Here is an 18268-nt window from a genome sequence, read left to right on the forward strand (position 1 = left end):
AGCCCAAAAGTTTGACAGCCTCCATATTATCATTGCATCCGATGTTGTTAAGGGTGCATATCAGGTGTTGTGTTTTTTCTTCATTTATTTTCATTTTATTTTTGATGAACCAATCTTTAATGTTTTGGAAGAGTACATCTGTTTCTTTCTTTAGGCGCATCCTGTATGTGTACTTACTTTCTACTGCAATTTGTTTTCTTATCTTTCAGTTAGAAAGAATCTGATATCAAACAGTTTACACTTATAAACTACTGTGAAAGATTCACTGAATTTTCATATTTTATCAGCTGTTCTGCAGACGTTAAGTTGTATCCATGACACTTGTAATCCCAGCATAATATCTGAATTCACGTTAATCATCCATATTGTTTTCTTCTAAATAACCTTGCCACTGACATAATTCTCATCATGGTCCCATACAAATTTGTCTATAATTGTGGAATGAAAACACACTGTCAACGTATTCCTTCAGTAAAAATTGTAAAGTGTAAGGACTGGAGTTTCAGGGTCCTTTTGACTGCAGCGTATCTTTCTTTGCAGATGAAAAAAAGAAGAAATGCACACAGTGCAGTATCATATATTGTACTGATTACTTGAATTTACTTTTTTGCAGGATGGAGATTATGTTGTAGAGAAAGAATATGAGGGAAGAGGATTGTGCCCATTTGACCCTGACCACAACAGCACTGCAATATACAGTGGTAAGTAAATGTTGGACAAATACTAGCAATATTTACACAGAAGTAAGTCATTCTAGTGTCAGTGCTAAACCAAAATCAATAACACACATAATCTATTTAATGGCAGTAACTCTATAAACAGATATCAAAATAGTTTAAGATTGGGGGGAGGAGAGTAAACAGTGGTGGGAAGTGGTAGCTGGGAACAGGGGCCATAGAAAGAGGACAGTGTCTGACAGTTTCTCAATTTGCACAGCTAATAGATTTGCCTTGCTACCACAGTTAGATGCAACAGAATCACACTAGGAAACCAACTGTTTCAAAAAAAAGTAGAAAGTAAGAGGAAAGTTCTGTTGCTAGGCAGCAGCCATGGAAGAGGTGTGGGCCAGATTTTGCAGGAAAAATTAGGTGATAGGTACCAGGTCACAAACTTTATCAAGCCAAGTGCATGTCTTAGCCAGGTGGTAGAGGATATAGGTTCCTTGTGCAAGGGTTTCAGAAAGCAGGATCTTGTGATGATAGTGGGTGGAATGGGAAACAGTATTGATAGCGATCAGGGCTACAGTATTGAGTGTGACCTGGTGAAAATAGTCTTGGCAACAACCCGTACCATTGTTGGGCTGGTGCCTGCTTTCGTGAGGAATGATCAGCCCAAGTTGAACTGCTCTGTCAGGAGGGTAAATATGGAGTTGGATCAGTTGCGTAAGGCGGCCACTCTGTCAGACATTGGATTGGTTCCTGTTGAGGCTATTGATAGGGGGCATTTCACAAGGCATGGCCTCAATAGGAAAGGGAAGGGTAACCTGGCAGGGTTGTTAGGAAATCCATAAGGGGGGACACTAGTACTCATGGATGTACCTCTTTTTTAGACTAACATCAGTGTCCAATGAGAAGTTCAGGCAGGCAGGTGCTAAAGAAGTCCAAAACTCACAAAATTCTCACAACAGGAAAGTAAATAATAATGTTACCATATTTAACCACTTTGGTGGATGAAAGAAAAAAGTAGATTCTCACAAAAGTAAAGTAAAAAATAATGTTACCATTTTTCACCAAAATATCCCGGGGTTGAAGAATAAAGTATATGAGCTCCTGGTTTGTTTAGATGACATGGAATCTTATAATGTAATAGATATATTATGCCTGTCTGAGCATCACATTGTGTCTGATATGGAGAAAGGTAAATATCAGTGGTTATAAACTAGCTGCACATATGAGTAGAGAGAATAAGGTGAAAGGAGGAGTTGCCATATATGTCAAAAGTTATCACTGTGTAGAAAGCTTAGATACAAAAAAGTTTTGTCTAGAGCAACACATAGAAGTATGTGCCTGTCAACTTAAACTGAAGGAGAGCTCTTTTATAATTGTAACAGTATATAGGTCCCCTTCAGGAAACTTTCATTTATTCCTGGAAAACTTGGATAGCCATATAGCATTTAAAAGGAAATTAAAAGAATTTCTTAATGGCAACTCCTTCTATTCATTAAATGAATTTTTGGATATAGTAAGTGAGTAATTTCCTCAACCCCCACAAAAAAAGTGTCATGTAATATTTTGTGTAATGTAATATCTTGTATAGACACCTTTTATTAACCTGGCATGTTCCACATCATTACAAAATGTTGTATTCATGATCTATGCAACAAGTACTAATCTAATCTAACAGTTGCGTCTCTCAGTTACTGTGTATACTTTATTATATTTATAATTTTTTCGGTCATAAAGATCATAAACACATGTAACACTAATGTTTTATCTTTGCAGAGGGACAATTGTACTCAGCAACAGTGGCAGACTTCTCTGGAACTGACCCTCTCATATACCGCGGTCCTCTAAGAACAGAGAGATCTGACCTCAAACAATTAAATGGTAACTCTTGAGTCTTCAGAAGTTTTTAAGGCCAATAAAAATGGTTTATTATATGTTTTAATTCTCAATTGCATATTTTATATCAAAAGCATTTTCCTGTTGAAAATGTAAAAGAAACTTACAACAATTATTTCATCAGTAATTCTTTATTAACGTGCATAGAGTGTTTTGTAGTGTTGAGCTCAGTTATGAATATAGTTGTTTATCCTTATTTTTCACTTTAAAGTACTTTAATTAATGTCTTCAACATGCAGCATACTTCATTCCACTGCATTCCAATAACACTGTTACATCTGTAGTTCAGCACAGGCCTTACTTTAGAAATTTTCATAATACTCATGTACAGCTTCTGTGATGTGTTTTTATTAGTAATTATTGTTTCACATTTCCATCATTGTATTTTTTCCCTCTCTTTTACTATATAACCCCAAAGAGGAGTGTTTTTCAAATTAGAGACTTCTGCTTGATTTTGCTGCCTTTATAAATGTAAATATAGAAGATCTTAATCCCTGTTTAATATCATTTAAGCAGAACAGTATTATGATCATATTTAATGTACAGTATAAATAAGTATTCAACAAGAGCTTCTTCTCTGTACTAGTGTATTGCTTTACTTGTTACATTCTTTGCTCTGAGATTCCTAGAATAAATAAATAAGTAAATTTATTAATGATTTCTGTTAAAAGATACAAAGTCAATCATCATAGAGTAGGATGACAATTGTATTTTTCATTTAGTCAGTTGTTGCTTCAAGGGCAGCACCATTCACATCTGGGTATTATGAGTAAAACAATTTATAGTTAACTTCTTGAATTATTATAATTGATGAACAGTTTTAATTTCATGTAATAAAATCATACTTATTGGTGATTACAGCTCCTAACTTTGTCAACACAATGGAGTACAATGATTTTATATTCTTCTTCTTCCGAGAGACTGCTGTTGAGTACATCAACTGCGGAAAGGTAATACTTTCCTAATTTATAACTGAAGATAGAGGAAGTTTCATGAGCTACAGTAAATATATGTAATAAATGTGTTTTGCGTAACATTTTTGTTTCAGGCTATCTATTCAAGAGTTGCCAGAGTCTGTAAACATGACAAGGGCGGTCCTCATCAGTTTGGTGACAGATGGACTTCTTTTTTGAAATCACGTCTGAACTGTTCCGTCCCTGGAGATTATCCATTTTACTTCAATGAAATTCGTAAGTCTTCCTCTCCCTCTGTCTCTGTTTTATCCCACTGTGTGTGCTTACAGTAAATTTATGGGAGAGTTAAATGACAATATTAACAACAAAGAATTTAATAGTATTGTGTTGGTTTTGTAATGCTTGCTTTTACTACACTATGGGTGTGAGATTAATTTTTGCAGGTGACTACATAAATTCAGATAAAAGTACAACTGTAGTAAACGAATTGTTTATGCTTACCAAATGAGCAGATAGTAAAGGCTGTAAAGTTAAGTAAATAGTACAAATGTTAAGCAAGTGGAAACAGATTTTCTCTTCCAAATCCAAATTAAAATTATTTTAAAAAACCTTTAGGGCAAGGAAAGCCACGCAGAAATTGTGTTTCTTTGATGTTCTTTTTCTTATCTACATTACACCTTCTTCCTGGCTGAAAAGAGGAACTCTGCTGCTGAAAGAGAACATTGATTATCCACAAAATAACATGAGGCAGCAGCAGTAATAAGTGTACTAAAAGATGCCGTGGCAACATTGTGACATAATAATCTGCATATAAGTGTAAAGATTCAGTGTGCATCAGAAAACCTGTAATGGCGTGTGGACAGTTATTAGTTTATGGTGTGTCCTTCTGTGTGCAGTGTACAGAATATCAGCAGGGGTTTTGATGCCCTTGCATAGTAATACATTACACATAACAGCTCATCAGAATATGGATCTAGTTGCCTGTCGTGAGTAGTAATGCCTTCCATTTCTAGACACATCTCACCAGGAGGTTAGCACTGGATAATGATAGTGGTGTTTGAGCTGTAATTCTACTGTTCATGTCCATTCAGCAATGCCTGGAGTGAGCTTGCCATTTTAGAGACATGATATCTCCATATTGTAGCTATTCATCCGTTGAGTATTAAAGTCTTACTATCCATTATTTGGAGCCCACATGCATATCATGAAAAGGGCACACACACTGTATTATGATATCATTCCTACAGACCACAGATGCCAAAATATGCCTAGAAAACACAGGCAATGAATGGTTTGCGTGCTCCTAATCTGAACACTGGTGTTGCCGTATTGGTTTCTGCAATTTTGGTGTGGTATATCCGATGCACTGATTAATCTGTGAGAAGGACTCTACCTCACTCTTCATGGGTCCACTCTAAATCAGCAAGACATCATATTTGCTGAATCGCTTTGCAACATTTATGTGAGGGGAAACTGATTCTGGTTCTGGATTGTAGCATGTGGACAGCTTTACCCATACTGCCATTGAGTGTTTCCTCCACATGAAAAAATTTCCCCCGTTTGGACGATGGTAGCTCACTTTGTGATGATTGTGATCTTGCCAGTGATCCATCCATACACACATAATTGCATCCAAAAATGTTGTTGAACCATCCCACTTTCCTATGACTCTGATAATAATGCCAGACACTAATAACATGCTGTCACACTCTCTAAGTCCAAAACCATTACCCACATGGGCTGTTTCCCATACACAAGACGGTCACATGCTAGCTAGCATGTCTGTCACATCTTTTTGTGTTGCCTCTAAATAGCACAAATAACACTTCGCTCACACATAGTGTTGCCATGATGCTGTGTGTTTGTAGGGAGGGGGGGGGGGGGAGGACATGCCAGAGCACGTACGTGTGTGGGTGCCCATCTGCATTCAGTGCATGTTATGTAATTTCTCAAACAATGGAAAATGCAGGATGGAATGTAACAATATTAGAAAAGGAAAGTTGCTACTCACCATATAGCAGAGATGCTGGATCGCGATAGGCACAAATATAATTTAAATATATTATTTTCATTTGAGCCTCATGTTACACTTTCCACATTCTAATACCATGTCACACTTCCTCATCCCCCCAAACCCAGAACCTCCCATAGAAGAATCCCAAAAGTGCCCCACTTGTGACAGGGTACTTTCCGGGAATGGATCAGACTCTGAATGTGGTTCTCCAGCAGGGATACAACTTCCTCAAATCCTGCCCTGAAATGAGATCCATCCTTCACGAAATCCTCCCCACTCCACCAAGAGTGTCTTTCCGCCCTCCACCTAACCTTCGTAACCTCTTGGTTCATCCCTATGAAACCCCAAAACCACCTTCCCTACTCTTGTAACCGCCCCCGGTGTAAAACCTGTCCCATGCACCCTCCCACCACCACCTACTCCAGTCCTGTAACCCGGAAGGTGTACACGGTCAAAGGCAGAGCCACGTGTGACAGCACCCACGTGATTTACCAACTGACCTGCCTACACTGTGAAGCCTTCTATATGGGAATGGCCAGCAACAAACTGTCCATTTGCATGAATGGACACAGGCAGACAGTGTTTGTTGGTAATGAGGATCACCCTGTGGCTAAACATGCCTTGGTGCACGGCCAGCACATCTTGGGACAGTGTTACACCGTCCGGGTTATCTGGATACTTCCCACTGATACCAACCTATCAGAACTCCGGAGATGGGAACTTGCCCTTCATTACATCCTCTCTTCCCGTTACCCACCAGGCCTCAACCTCCGCTAATTCCAAGTTGCCGCCGCTCATACCTCATCTGCCTTTCGATAACATCTTTGCCTCTGTACTTCCGCCTCGACTGACATCTCTACCCAAACTCTTTGCCTTTACATATGTCTGCTTGTGTCTGTGTATGTGTGGATGGATATGTGTGTGTGTGCGCAAGTGTATACCTGTCCCTTTTTCCCCCCAAGGTAAGTCTTTCCGCTCCTGGGATTGGAATGACTCCTTACCCTCTCCCTTAAAACCCACATCTTTTTGTCTTTACCTCTCCTTCCCTCTTTCCTGATGAAGCGACCTTGGGTCGTGAAAGCTCGAAATTTGTGTGTGTGTTTGTGTTTATTATTGTTTCTATCAACATACCAATGCTTTCATTTGGTAAGTTACAGAATCTTTGTTTTCAGATATATTTTTCCCACGTGGAATGTTTCCCTCTATTTTTTATATATTGTGTGTGTGTGTGTGTGTGTGTGTGTGTGTGTGTGTGTGTGTGTGTGTGTGTGTGTGTGTGTGTGTGTGTGTGTGTGTGTGTGTGTGCTTTACTCTTTTGAATGTTACTTAAAATATAATTAAAAAGATTTTAAGATTATGGACATAAAATTTGTTCACAGAGTCAACAAGTGACATCATTGAAGGAAATTATGGTGGTCAAGTGGAGAAACTCATCTACGGTGTCTTCACGACACCAGTGAACTCTATTGGTGGCTCTGCTGTTTGTGCCTTCAGTATGAAGTCAATACTTGAGTCGTTTGATGGTCCATTTAAAGAGCAGGAAACGATGAACTCAAACTGGTTGGCAGTGCCAAGCCTTAAAGTGCCAGAACCAAGGCCTGGACAATGTGTGAATGACAGTCGTACACTTCCTGATGTGTCTGTCAATTTTGTAAAGTCACATACACTGATGGATGAGGCCGTGCCAGCATTTTTTACTCGGCCCATTCTCATTCGGATCAGCTTACAGTTAGTACTCATTTTATAAACTTGTTGAGTGGTTAATATTAATAGCAGTTATAGTCTCATAATGTAACTGTCTTATTTACCTACTCTTGTCCCATCCCATCTCACCATTCGTCTTCTGTCCAGCTGACATTAGCTTTGCACACTAAATTAGTCACTTATGTGTATAGTTTATAAGTTATTTAGAAATATATTCTGTAGTCCTTCACAACTACATCCGTACAATTTAGTTGAATAAAATGTCAAAAACAAGATGTCTAAAAATAAAAGAAGAAAATAAACGTAATACACTTAAAACAGTTCTGCTTGTAAAAGAAATGGAAGTGGAGCTCATGGTAACAAAAGATAAGCAGTTCTTGGCTTTGTGATTTATCCTGTATCGGGAAATCATGAGGGGAAGAAAAGGAATAGGTATGAAAGATCTGACATCTGACTGAAAGGCCCACTCAGGAACCCAGGGGTACGGGTGACATTTCAAGTGGTGAGAAGGGATGTCAAATCATACACCGCACTGCAGTGCCCAATGATGTCTGTTGCTGTATCTCATTCAATTTTCTTCCCATTTACTTAGAACACCTCTCTTAACTTTGGTGACCATTAGACTTTTCTTCCCTTCTGCGACAATGTTTATAGTTTTCCATTTCCATCTCTTCCATACTCTATAACCCTTGACATAGAATAAATCAGTAAGAGACATTTTCTCAATATTTCAAGTGTGTCTATATTTTTATTTTGTTTAATTATATGTGAATATTAGATTAATCTACTAATAACCACAGTAGGCAGAAAATTTATTTATGTGCTGAAGTATGTATTATTGTTTTTATTATTACTCTTTTTTGCTTCTTGAATATATCCTGCTGTTATGACAGCTAATTGTTATCACCCGCAGGTACAGATTTACAAAAATAGCTGTTGATCAACAAGTCCGAACACCAGATGGGAAAGCGTATGATGTCCTGTTTATAGGAACTGGTAAGTTGGAATAAGATATGCTACCATATTTGAAGTTACTTGTGCCTATATTTTGTGGTGTAAACTGATTGCTTAGGATTTGATGCTAACCAGTTTTTTTGGCTTCTGATTAGTGTATATATATAATACACTTACAATACATCTCACGCAGACAGTTGGGTTTCACAAGAAACTCATTCCAACTAAGCAAAATAAGGACAGTATGACACTATAACCTGAATTATCATTTCAGACATTCCTTTTAATTTCTGAGTAATAAAACAATTACAACAGTTAGACCTATACAGTTATGTAAATATGTTCCATGTTATATTGCTGTTTCACTATTAAATGAAAGTGACACTTTATCTAATAAATGAGGACTTTTTTCAGATGATGGCAAAGTGATAAAAGCTTTGAACTCTGCCTCCTTTGATTCATCTGATACTGTAGATAGTGTTGTAATAGAAGAACTGCAAGTGTTGCCACCTGGAGTACCTGTTAAGAACCTGTATGTGGTGCGAATGGATGGGGATGATAGCAAGCTGGTGGTTGTATCTGATGATGAGATTCTGGCAATTAAGCTTCATCGTTGTGGCTCAGATAAAATAACAAATTGTCGGTAAGTAATAAATAATATTTACAAATTTTTATTTCAGATCTTGCAGGAAAGATACTGTTATAGTTTTAGCAATCAAAGTTGTAAAGGAAATCGGTATACAGGATGAAACCTGACAGTGGGTTAAGCAGATTCTAAATTTACCCAGTGGAATGTATCACATATGGAACATAAGTGTTTCAGCATACGGACTTAATCATTTTGAGCTGCCAGGTTTATTTAACAGTACATCATTGCCAAATAACATTATGTAACACACAATTTCTTGAAATTGCTGTAGTAGTACCCTGCTGACTATTCAGGTGTGAGATACCAGTTAATATGTGATGAGAGTGAATCAGGTATTGTCAGATGAATATGAACCATTGACTGAGAGTTCACAGCTTGAAGACCAATTTATTAAAATCCTACACAGTTCCATGCATGCATGGTGCCTAGGTCAATTGTGTTTTTAATTTCTACAATGATAATAGCTACCCTGCTGGAAAACACTGCTACTGATGTCGTAATGAAGTGAAGTGGCTGTAGATTTATAATGTTACTGAATGATACGTGTTATTAAAGTGGCATGTTTACTAGTGCTCATTTTTCTTTAACAACATCATTGACTCATTGAACAGCTACTGAAATATTTTCATGGGTTGGTTAATGCAGATGGACTTTGTGACATGTTCTTATGTGTGATGATAAGCAAGAAACATGACCAAATTTAGCAGATTTAAAACAGAAAATTACCCCATATGAGAACATAGGCCTAAATTAGAACATGCTAATTTCTTAAATGGTAGTATCAATTCAAGGAGAGTTACTGAGGTTAATTTCCCAAACTGATAATCAATACATCGATTCTGTTTTATTTTACTACAAAAAATTAGAAATGCTTTAATATGTGCAATTTTGATCTGTTTATCTCATTTCTTAGGGCTCACGAATAATATACAATTGCCTGAAATGATAGTGTCATATGACAAGAGAAAGACTGTGATTAAACAGCAATAGCGTAAAATGGAATGAGGCACCATTTCTTAAAAATGAACTATTGTTTATTATTGTAGTCTGTTTTTATTTGTACTGATAAAAACTGTTACACAGCGAGCTGTTTTTATCTACTATTTATTTAGGATATGTTTTTCTGTCTTATGACAACTACCTTCGTGGGTATGTTAAAAAAAAAAGTGTGTAACCATGAACTGGTTTAGCTATGAAACAAAATTTTTGTTTTCAGAGAATGTGTGTCCTTGCAAGATCCTTACTGTGCATGGGACAATGTAGAGTTAAAATGCACAGCTGTAGGTTCACCAGACTGGAGTGCTGGAAAAAAACGCTTTATTCAGAACATTTCACTCGGTGAACATAAAGCTTGTGGTGGACGTCCACAAACAGGTAATTCGTGACTTTTGTATTGATTTCTCTTGTGATACTTGAAATCTTACTTCTGCAAGTAATATGTGATTTATCACAAGAATTTTCTGTTATTGTATATAGTAGCCTAAAAGCAAATGATAAAGGTGAATTAACTGTTACTTTTCACCAATGCTGTTATTTCAGCAAATAGCCCTAGAGTATCTAGGTTACGTAAGACCTCCTGGTAGAAATTCTTTTTATATCTTGTATCATATAGCATAAACAGAATTTTTATTATTTTATTACCATTTCTCCCTCTGGATCTTGTAAGAGTATCAATTGCTGTCTGTGCGTCTCTTCTGCCTCAAGCCCTGTGTTTTCATCCCCATCATCAGTACCTGTGATTAGCTCTGTAAAGGCAAGCTGTCTTTTGCAGAGCTTACTGAAGACATAAAATCATATACAATACATCCTGTCTGTCCTTTGTAACTGAAGCTGAGAATAATCCAAATACAGCAATTCAAGTGTCTTAGTTTTATATTAATGGCTAAGGTAATGACTGAAGACCAGTCATGACATGGTTGCAGTTATTTCTGGAAATCTCTGAAGATCAGTAGGTCAGTCAGATAAGAATGAAAATTATGCAGCACAAGGAACTCCAAAAGTATTTTTAAAAATATAATTGATAAACCTAACTTAGCTTACATGGAGATCTATAATTTGAAGAAATTCCTGCTAACATATAGGCTGTTTCAGAACCTCCTCAATCTGTTTCTCCTTTTCCTTTCATCTTGTACTGCACATGTGTTCTTGGTGAATACAGTTTTCAGTGATGACTATCAGTAACAATTTTTTGGTATCTTGCTTAGAATCATATTAATGCAACAAGTTTCAAAGTATTCAAAATATCTGAATGTCAGACAGCTATGGCAATTCAAAATCATTTCACTTTAGTATTGCTGTAGTTATCTGAAGATAAAGATTTTCACTTTGAAATATGTTTAATTAATAAGATCTAAACAAGCTGCCAGTGAGGTTTGACCAGTAGTGGCTAAAATAAAACATATTTATAAATGTTAACAAGCAGTCAGGTTAAAAATACAGTCAACAGACAGAAGTAATTTTATACTTTCGTCTTCTGTATTCTACAAGTCTGATGGTTAGCCATGACATACCATGTCTTGCAGTGACTTCTACCACACTGTTATTCAGCTGGTTTATCACCAATTTGAAGGTTCACTTGTGTGTTAAGCTGGTTTGTCCCTACCTTTCAGGTTCATATACTCACTGTTATGTTAATTAGTTACTCTTGTATATCTCTTGTACCAATGAATAGGAATAAATACTGTCACAAATCTTCTCATCTGTCCTGATCCTCTTCTTCATTTATCTCTTTCTGTCTTAAGAGAAATGACTGATCTCCCCCTTATTGTCTAACTTTGATTTCAGGTAAGTGAACACAGTTTCTTTATTTATTTTAGAATAGTTTACAGCCTTAAGATCAAGACTGAAATATTAGAAATAATGCCTTTTTAAGAAAGAATTTGAGACATGATTTGTTGATAAGATGATGCTTTCTGCAATGGCTTCAGAACTGTAGCAGGAATTCATATCCTGTACTTCTGCATAGAGATAGAACGTATTTTAGGCTGACAATAGAGTTGTGGTTAAAATTTAGCACTAGGCTTCTAGTGCAGTAAGTTACATACAGCATAAAATAAGTAGAAATATTTTAAAAATGCATGACATAACAAAAAGGAATTTCGAAACCAGTAAGTGTAGTGCATTGCTTCCTCTGCGCTGAGTATGCAACCCGCTTTTCCTTACAGAAATCGTTGCTTCTCCTGTACCAACTCAGCCGACGACAAAATCTAGTGGTAAGTTGTGCTTTACTTTAAGCTTCAATGCTCTGGTATGTTTACAATTAACAATTTTATTTAGTGAAATGCTGCATGTTTCTAAGGCATGAGCTATAGCCTCTCTGTAGACACATAACATTAGATTAAGGATGAGCTGCATAGTAACAACTACCTATCAGTTTATTTACTACTATTCTGATTTAAGTGCAGACCTTAAGTCTTTTGAGAATATTTCTTGCTGTCTGTTATGAAAATGTATTGTCTGCTTTTGTAATATTGCAATTTTTCAGAATCAAAATAATATTGTGCAGTATTTTCTGTCTGAACTGACTTGCATTAATTTTTAAGTTTATTTTCAAAGGTTTCAAAGCATCTGTTATGTCCTTGTTTAGTATTTCTTTTAGTACTACATATGACAAAGATCATGATATATTATTTTATACTCAGTAGAGCAGCCACTTGTGCAATATGTATCTGACTTGAAACAGACTAAAAAGAAGTTACTGTTATTTGGGTTTTCCTTTTAAGAAGAACCAGCTATTTTACAAAAAGAACTTCTTTTAGTTAGTCTTCATACAGAGGGGATTAACACTAACTTGGACTGTTTATCCACAGTTCCATTTTCCGTGGAAGGAGAACTTAAAAAAGAGAGTAACTTCTTTCGTCTGTTGCATGTTTTCTTTAGATTACTCACTTAACTTGTTTTTAGGCAAATTGATCTCTTGTGTCACTTGCTCATAGTATTTGCTTCTTTATTTGCATTTTATGTCAGTGTGTTATGTAATATTAATCAGATTTTTTTTCTAAATTAGCTTATTTCTTATGGGCTTATTTCATTATATTTAAGAAAGTTTATGTTCTTATTCAATACATTTGGAGATATCTTAATGATTTTAACTGGAAAAAGTAGTTACTATATTTCTTGTGTACCATAATGTTTCACATAATTTTTCGTTTAATAGGGATAGCTATCATTTTTAAAGTTGTGTTAACTTAATTTGCCCTGTATTGGCTTTAGAAAAACTTTTATTTGCTGGTAAGCAGTACTGTTACTTTAAGTTTCTGTGATTGGTCATGGCAGATGAGGGCACAACGTGTCCACCCTGTTCGTGTGTGTGTCCCAGCAGTAGCTCTGCAGAAAGGCTGGACGCAGCCGCTGGTCAGTGCACAAATTGTCTCTCACTCAGCTTACAGCTGGTGTCTGGGCTGGAGCTATCTAACATTTTTGATATGCTAATTAACTATACTTCATGCAGGTCAAGGGCACACAGAAAGTGTAATATCCAAAAAAGAATGTTTGTTGATTTTCTCCTGTCTCCATTTCTAAGTAGTGCTGCCACATTCTTTGTGCTAAGGGCATTGATTAAAAATTTGTAGTCCACAATTGTAAATACTTAAAAAATTAGACATTGGCAATAAAATAATAAATCCCACTTGTATATTCAGTGCTGACATTAATGCTGACTGAGAAATTATAGAAAATCCGATAACATTTTTACAGGCATAGTTAGCGATAATAAATAATTACCTAATTGAATATACACCAGCAGCACAAAAATAACTGGTGCTGTTGTAAATTTCTACAATATGCTATCCATATAATAATGAAAACATTTGTAGTTACGTTTTACCAAAACATATGCAGTTCATTAGGAAAAAAGAATTTTCTTTTCCTTGGAGCAAGAGATGCTGAAATATACAGATAGTTCTATGTTTTGCAAACTTGTTCAATTTTAATACCATTAATATATTTTCTTCATGTGCATACAGTATTTACACTCCTTTTGCAGCTCGAACTACTGTTCAGTGAGGTATACAACTGCTATTCTCACATAGGAGAGAACGTTTCAAGGCATTTTGATCTCATTATTGACAGTTCTGGCTGACTGCTGTAGAGTTTGCTGGATACACTTAATACCATTTATTTGGCTGTGGGCTACACTTAAAAATAGGTACATAATTGCTATTATCAAGTGTGGTCCATTTAGAAGGCCAGCTTTAAATGTTCACAATGTAGGAAGTGTTTGTTGCTATAGCTCCATAAGAAGCATTTTTATTCCAGAAAGTTCTTATTTCCTTATTGGAAATAAACATTTGTTACTAAGGTGTAGTTTGTTTGTTGGTTGTAACCATCACAATAGAACTATCCTGTAGGCATAACTAATGTATTCCCAGTGGTATGCTTCACATACTCACAGAAATTATCAATATTCCTAATGTTTGCGTAGACCAGCCACACCCTCATAGAGGAAGTGAATTTATATTGTCTCTTGTGCAGTCTCAAAGCCTATCCTGGCCTTATAGAGTGCATACATAGTGTCTGTTATTGACACTGTTGTCCAGCCCCTGAGTATCATATGATTAACAGCTTTGAGAAGCCCCTCAAACAAAATGGCCTCTCAGGCCCCATCACTTGACAAAACCTTGTTCATTCATATACACTCTGTTGCTGGGGTAAATACAAGTTTTTCATTCCTTTTATTTCTTCTTAAGGTGTTAACACCAACTTAAGACAAGCTAGGGAACTAGTCCATGTCCAGGCTGTTACTTTCTTTCGGATATACTGAGTAGAATTTACCTGTTACCGCTGGAAACAACAACCGATAGAGTGAAAGACTTTCACAAAGCTATTTTTGCTATTGTCAGAACCATCTTTGCTTCATTCACCAAAAGTCTTATCATTTCACTGTGCTCAGATAGTATAGCTACTATCAACAGAGATTCTATATAGCACATGGGAAAATAGGATGAAAGTTTTAGAAAAGTTGAAGTTTCCTATGTGTGTTTTAAATCACACTTCATATGCCATTGCCTATTGTCACACAAGCATGCTAGAATGCAGGTAATATAGTCTATCTGTTTCAGATTCCTCTCTGTATCTACTCTTTTATCATTCGTTGAATAAATGTCTTGAATTTGAGTTTCCCAAAGAAGAGGAAAACATTAAATTATATTAAAATATTAATCTTGCAGTGATGGTGAGAAACATCTAGTATAGTATGTGAAAAAGTAGTTGTGGAGGATGAGCATTACTTTACTAAATATACGATAGTAATCTTCTCTGACATGCATCTCTGCAAACTACATTTGAAAGTTGGCTTTATGCTATCATTCCTCATGCAAAGGAATTGAAGAAAATAACAGGTCAACTGAATTTCAATATGATGTAAATGGGGTAGTGGTTACACTGTCCATATGTATGATAGTAACAGTCAGAGGGGAAAAAAAGAAAGAAAAAAAAACCTTCACAAAAGAAAATTTAGAAGTTGTAGGTGAAATAATTTCCTGAAAATTGTATTTGGGATAGTCTGTCTATATATAGTGCAATGTACACTATGATTTGCCAAAATATTAAGAAATTAATGTTCCAATGTCCTTTTGGATAAGTGTGCAGATAGTGGAGATAATAAACACTTAATTTTGTACTTTCCAAGTTCCCTCACTCTGGAACGGGATCTGCCAGCCATCTATATTGCTTTGGTAAAGCTGTATGGTCACATTACTTTCAAATTTCTAACTGCATGTAAATTCTATTTTCATTCTTATGCATGTCTGCAGTTTTCATATCTATTACATACTTTGCTTGAAATGCATGTATTCACTAGCGTATTGCACTTCACAGACTAATATTGTAAAGTCAGCTGGAAAATGCTTATGTACATAGTGTGTGCCCTTATAACATATTTGTAAGATTTTACTCACACAATTTGCCAATGTTTCTGAATACCCATAAAAACCATATTCCTGTATTTAAATTTCTGAAATCTTCATGATGTACATGATCCATTTTGTTGAACATTGCACAGAATAGTTTTGGCTAGTAAACATATAAGTGTTTGCTCCACAGTAAGCCATTTCTTTTAAATCAAAATGAAGTTCAATATTTAGTGAGGTCATACATTTAATTTTGTTTATGTGGCATGCAGAGAGATTTTAAACATTTCATTATATTAGCTGTCTACAAACAAGTGCCACTTGGGTTTCTGAGCTGAAATTGGTTTTTGAGATTCCGTTTTTTATGAATCTTAACATACTTTGTAGAAATTTCCCATCCCAAAATGTATTATAAGCTGTTGCTTAAAGAATACGCACCATGCATTATGGAAAAAAATATATTCATTACTAAACACCCAAGGAAAGTAAATTAGACATATTCTCAAACATCAAACTGTCTCTGCACAGTGACAATACATTCATAAGATAAAAATATCCAATTCACGCTTTTTTTAATCACCAATTTTGTGTATTTGAACTCTGTTTTAAGAACATGATTCTGTTTACTGGTAAATCATCGTTTACACTCACCTCATATTAAAACTACAAAATGTGCTCAGAATCAGTCCAGTGTCACCATCTGATTATCTGCAACAAATCTTTGCCTTGTAATTGAAAATTGTAGCTAGTCTATTAGTAATATTTGCAAGTACTATCACGATAATGCAGTATTCAAATCTCTGTGTTCTTTTCTGGTTACTGTATGATAGATCATACTGCCTTATATCAGAAAACTGTTGACTGCTGTTGTCACTGGTGTAATAATTAAGAGATCACAGTTTTTCATAAAATGTGGGAAAAATCATCTTATTCTCTCTGGAGTCAAATCAGTTACTGAAGATATAAACAAAAAAATTCTCCATCTTCTTTGACAGAATAATTGTTTTCTCTTCATGTATGTCACCTGACCAAAACTTTTCACAAGCTGAAATACTAATATCACATGTCCTGTTCTCTGCCTTTGTTGTTTAGTTCCACACTCACGTAGTTTGCTTAAAGATGGGATCACTGATTATTTAAAAAACTAAAAAGAAATTTTTTGGTATATAAGAAGATATTTGTGGTACATGCTGTTGTGCTTTAAAGCGGTAGTGGATTTGGTTGCTATAAGAGGATAATACTGTTCCAACAGTAGAAGGAAACTTTTTTTTAAATGAACAGTGTCCCAATCTTTATGGTGTGTTTCTTAACCTGCGTGTTCACCTCTGGCAGGCGATCCCGTTCATTCAATCCACCAGGCTGAATTTGAACCTGAAATTGACAACGAGATTGTTATTGGAGTAGATGACAGCAACGTCATTCCTAATACCCTGGCTGAAATAAATCATGCAGGTATGTTTCCAAGAAAACTGTAGAAAATATTTTATGCTGTGTAATGTAATCAGATATGATTTGTTAGGTTCTCTGAGCCATTTTTTGAGGAGGGACTTCATTAATTTGTACAACTAGCTGTAATGTTTCTTAATTATATACCAGTGAATTGGGACGTAATCAAAGGACTTTCTGTGTTGCGAGTAGTTTTTTCCATATATTCAGAATGGTTACTGAAGGTGTGATGATATGTGCTTCACAATTCATGATTTATCGTATCTTTTCCAGGTTCAAAGCTGCCTTCCTCCCAGGAAAAGTTGCCTATTTATACAGCGGAGACTCTGACTATTGCTATAGTTACATCATGCCTTGGAGCTCTAGTTGTTGGCTTCATCTCTGGATTTCTTTTTTCTCGGCGATGCAGGGGAGAGGATTACACAGACATGCCTTTTCCAGATCAACGCCATCAGCTAAATAGGTAGGCTAGTCGCTACCCTATCTCATTTCCCTAATAAGAACTTCACTCTATTTTCTGTCTATGTTGTTTTCATTTGTGGCACATTCTTTATACTTCACAATTATTGCAGATGATAACCAAAACTTTAGAAACTAGTCATTAAATGAAAGTTCAGACTACTTTTAAGATAGAAACAGCTGTATTTATCAAAACAGCTGCTGGTATTTTAGTAGAAGGTACTAGTGGAAAAAGCTAACAGGCTCTCAAGCTTTTGGAACCATAGGCCACTGCTTGAGGCAAGAAGACAGGGAAAACTATTCAAAGCAAATGGCCATTTTTGACTTTTCAGAACTGTCCCTGTATATTATTTTCTCTGGCTTCCAGTAAAAGATATCTGGTTCCAAAAGACTGAGGATATGTTAACTTTACATGTGGCTGTCTGCCCTTCTTCCTCCATTTTATCAGTAAATACAGCTATTTGACATATATTAATAGTAGCACTAAGTAACTCTAGGTTTCTTGCAGAAATTTTCTTTTGCAAAATTAATATTTTTTAAACAATGGAAAATCCAGGATGAAATAATGACAGTATTATGAAAAGGATATGTTGTTACTCAGAACACTGAGTCACAGAAAGACACAACAAAAAGACTGCTATACATTTGAGATTTTGGCCGAAAGGCTGTCCTATAAAGTGGAAAACATACACACATTTACACAAACACAGCTCACACCC

General features: G+C 35.9%; 1 protein-coding gene across 1 annotated transcript in view; it reads left to right on the top strand.

Moving 5' to 3' along the window:
* LOC126088411 (semaphorin-1A) overlaps positions 1 to 18268 on the top strand; it is a 355740-nt gene that overhangs the window by 332295 nt on the left and 5177 nt on the right. The window contains exons 7-18 of the mRNA XM_049906551.1: positions 614 to 701; positions 2442 to 2546; positions 3423 to 3511; positions 3610 to 3751; positions 6869 to 7217; positions 8107 to 8189; positions 8562 to 8790; positions 10013 to 10170; positions 11961 to 12008; positions 13072 to 13149; positions 16977 to 17096; positions 17364 to 17553. Of these exons, the coding sequence (XP_049762508.1) occupies positions 614 to 701; positions 2442 to 2546; positions 3423 to 3511; positions 3610 to 3751; positions 6869 to 7217; positions 8107 to 8189; positions 8562 to 8790; positions 10013 to 10170; positions 11961 to 12008; positions 13072 to 13149; positions 16977 to 17096; positions 17364 to 17553 (1679 nt within the window). The remainder of the gene's footprint in view (positions 1 to 613; positions 702 to 2441; positions 2547 to 3422; positions 3512 to 3609; positions 3752 to 6868; positions 7218 to 8106; positions 8190 to 8561; positions 8791 to 10012; positions 10171 to 11960; positions 12009 to 13071; positions 13150 to 16976; positions 17097 to 17363; positions 17554 to 18268) is intronic.

The sequence above is a fragment of the Schistocerca cancellata genome, chromosome 6 (assembly GCF_023864275.1).
Source record: "Schistocerca cancellata isolate TAMUIC-IGC-003103 chromosome 6, iqSchCanc2.1, whole genome shotgun sequence".
Taxonomy (NCBI): Eukaryota; Metazoa; Arthropoda; class Insecta; order Orthoptera; family Acrididae; genus Schistocerca; species Schistocerca cancellata.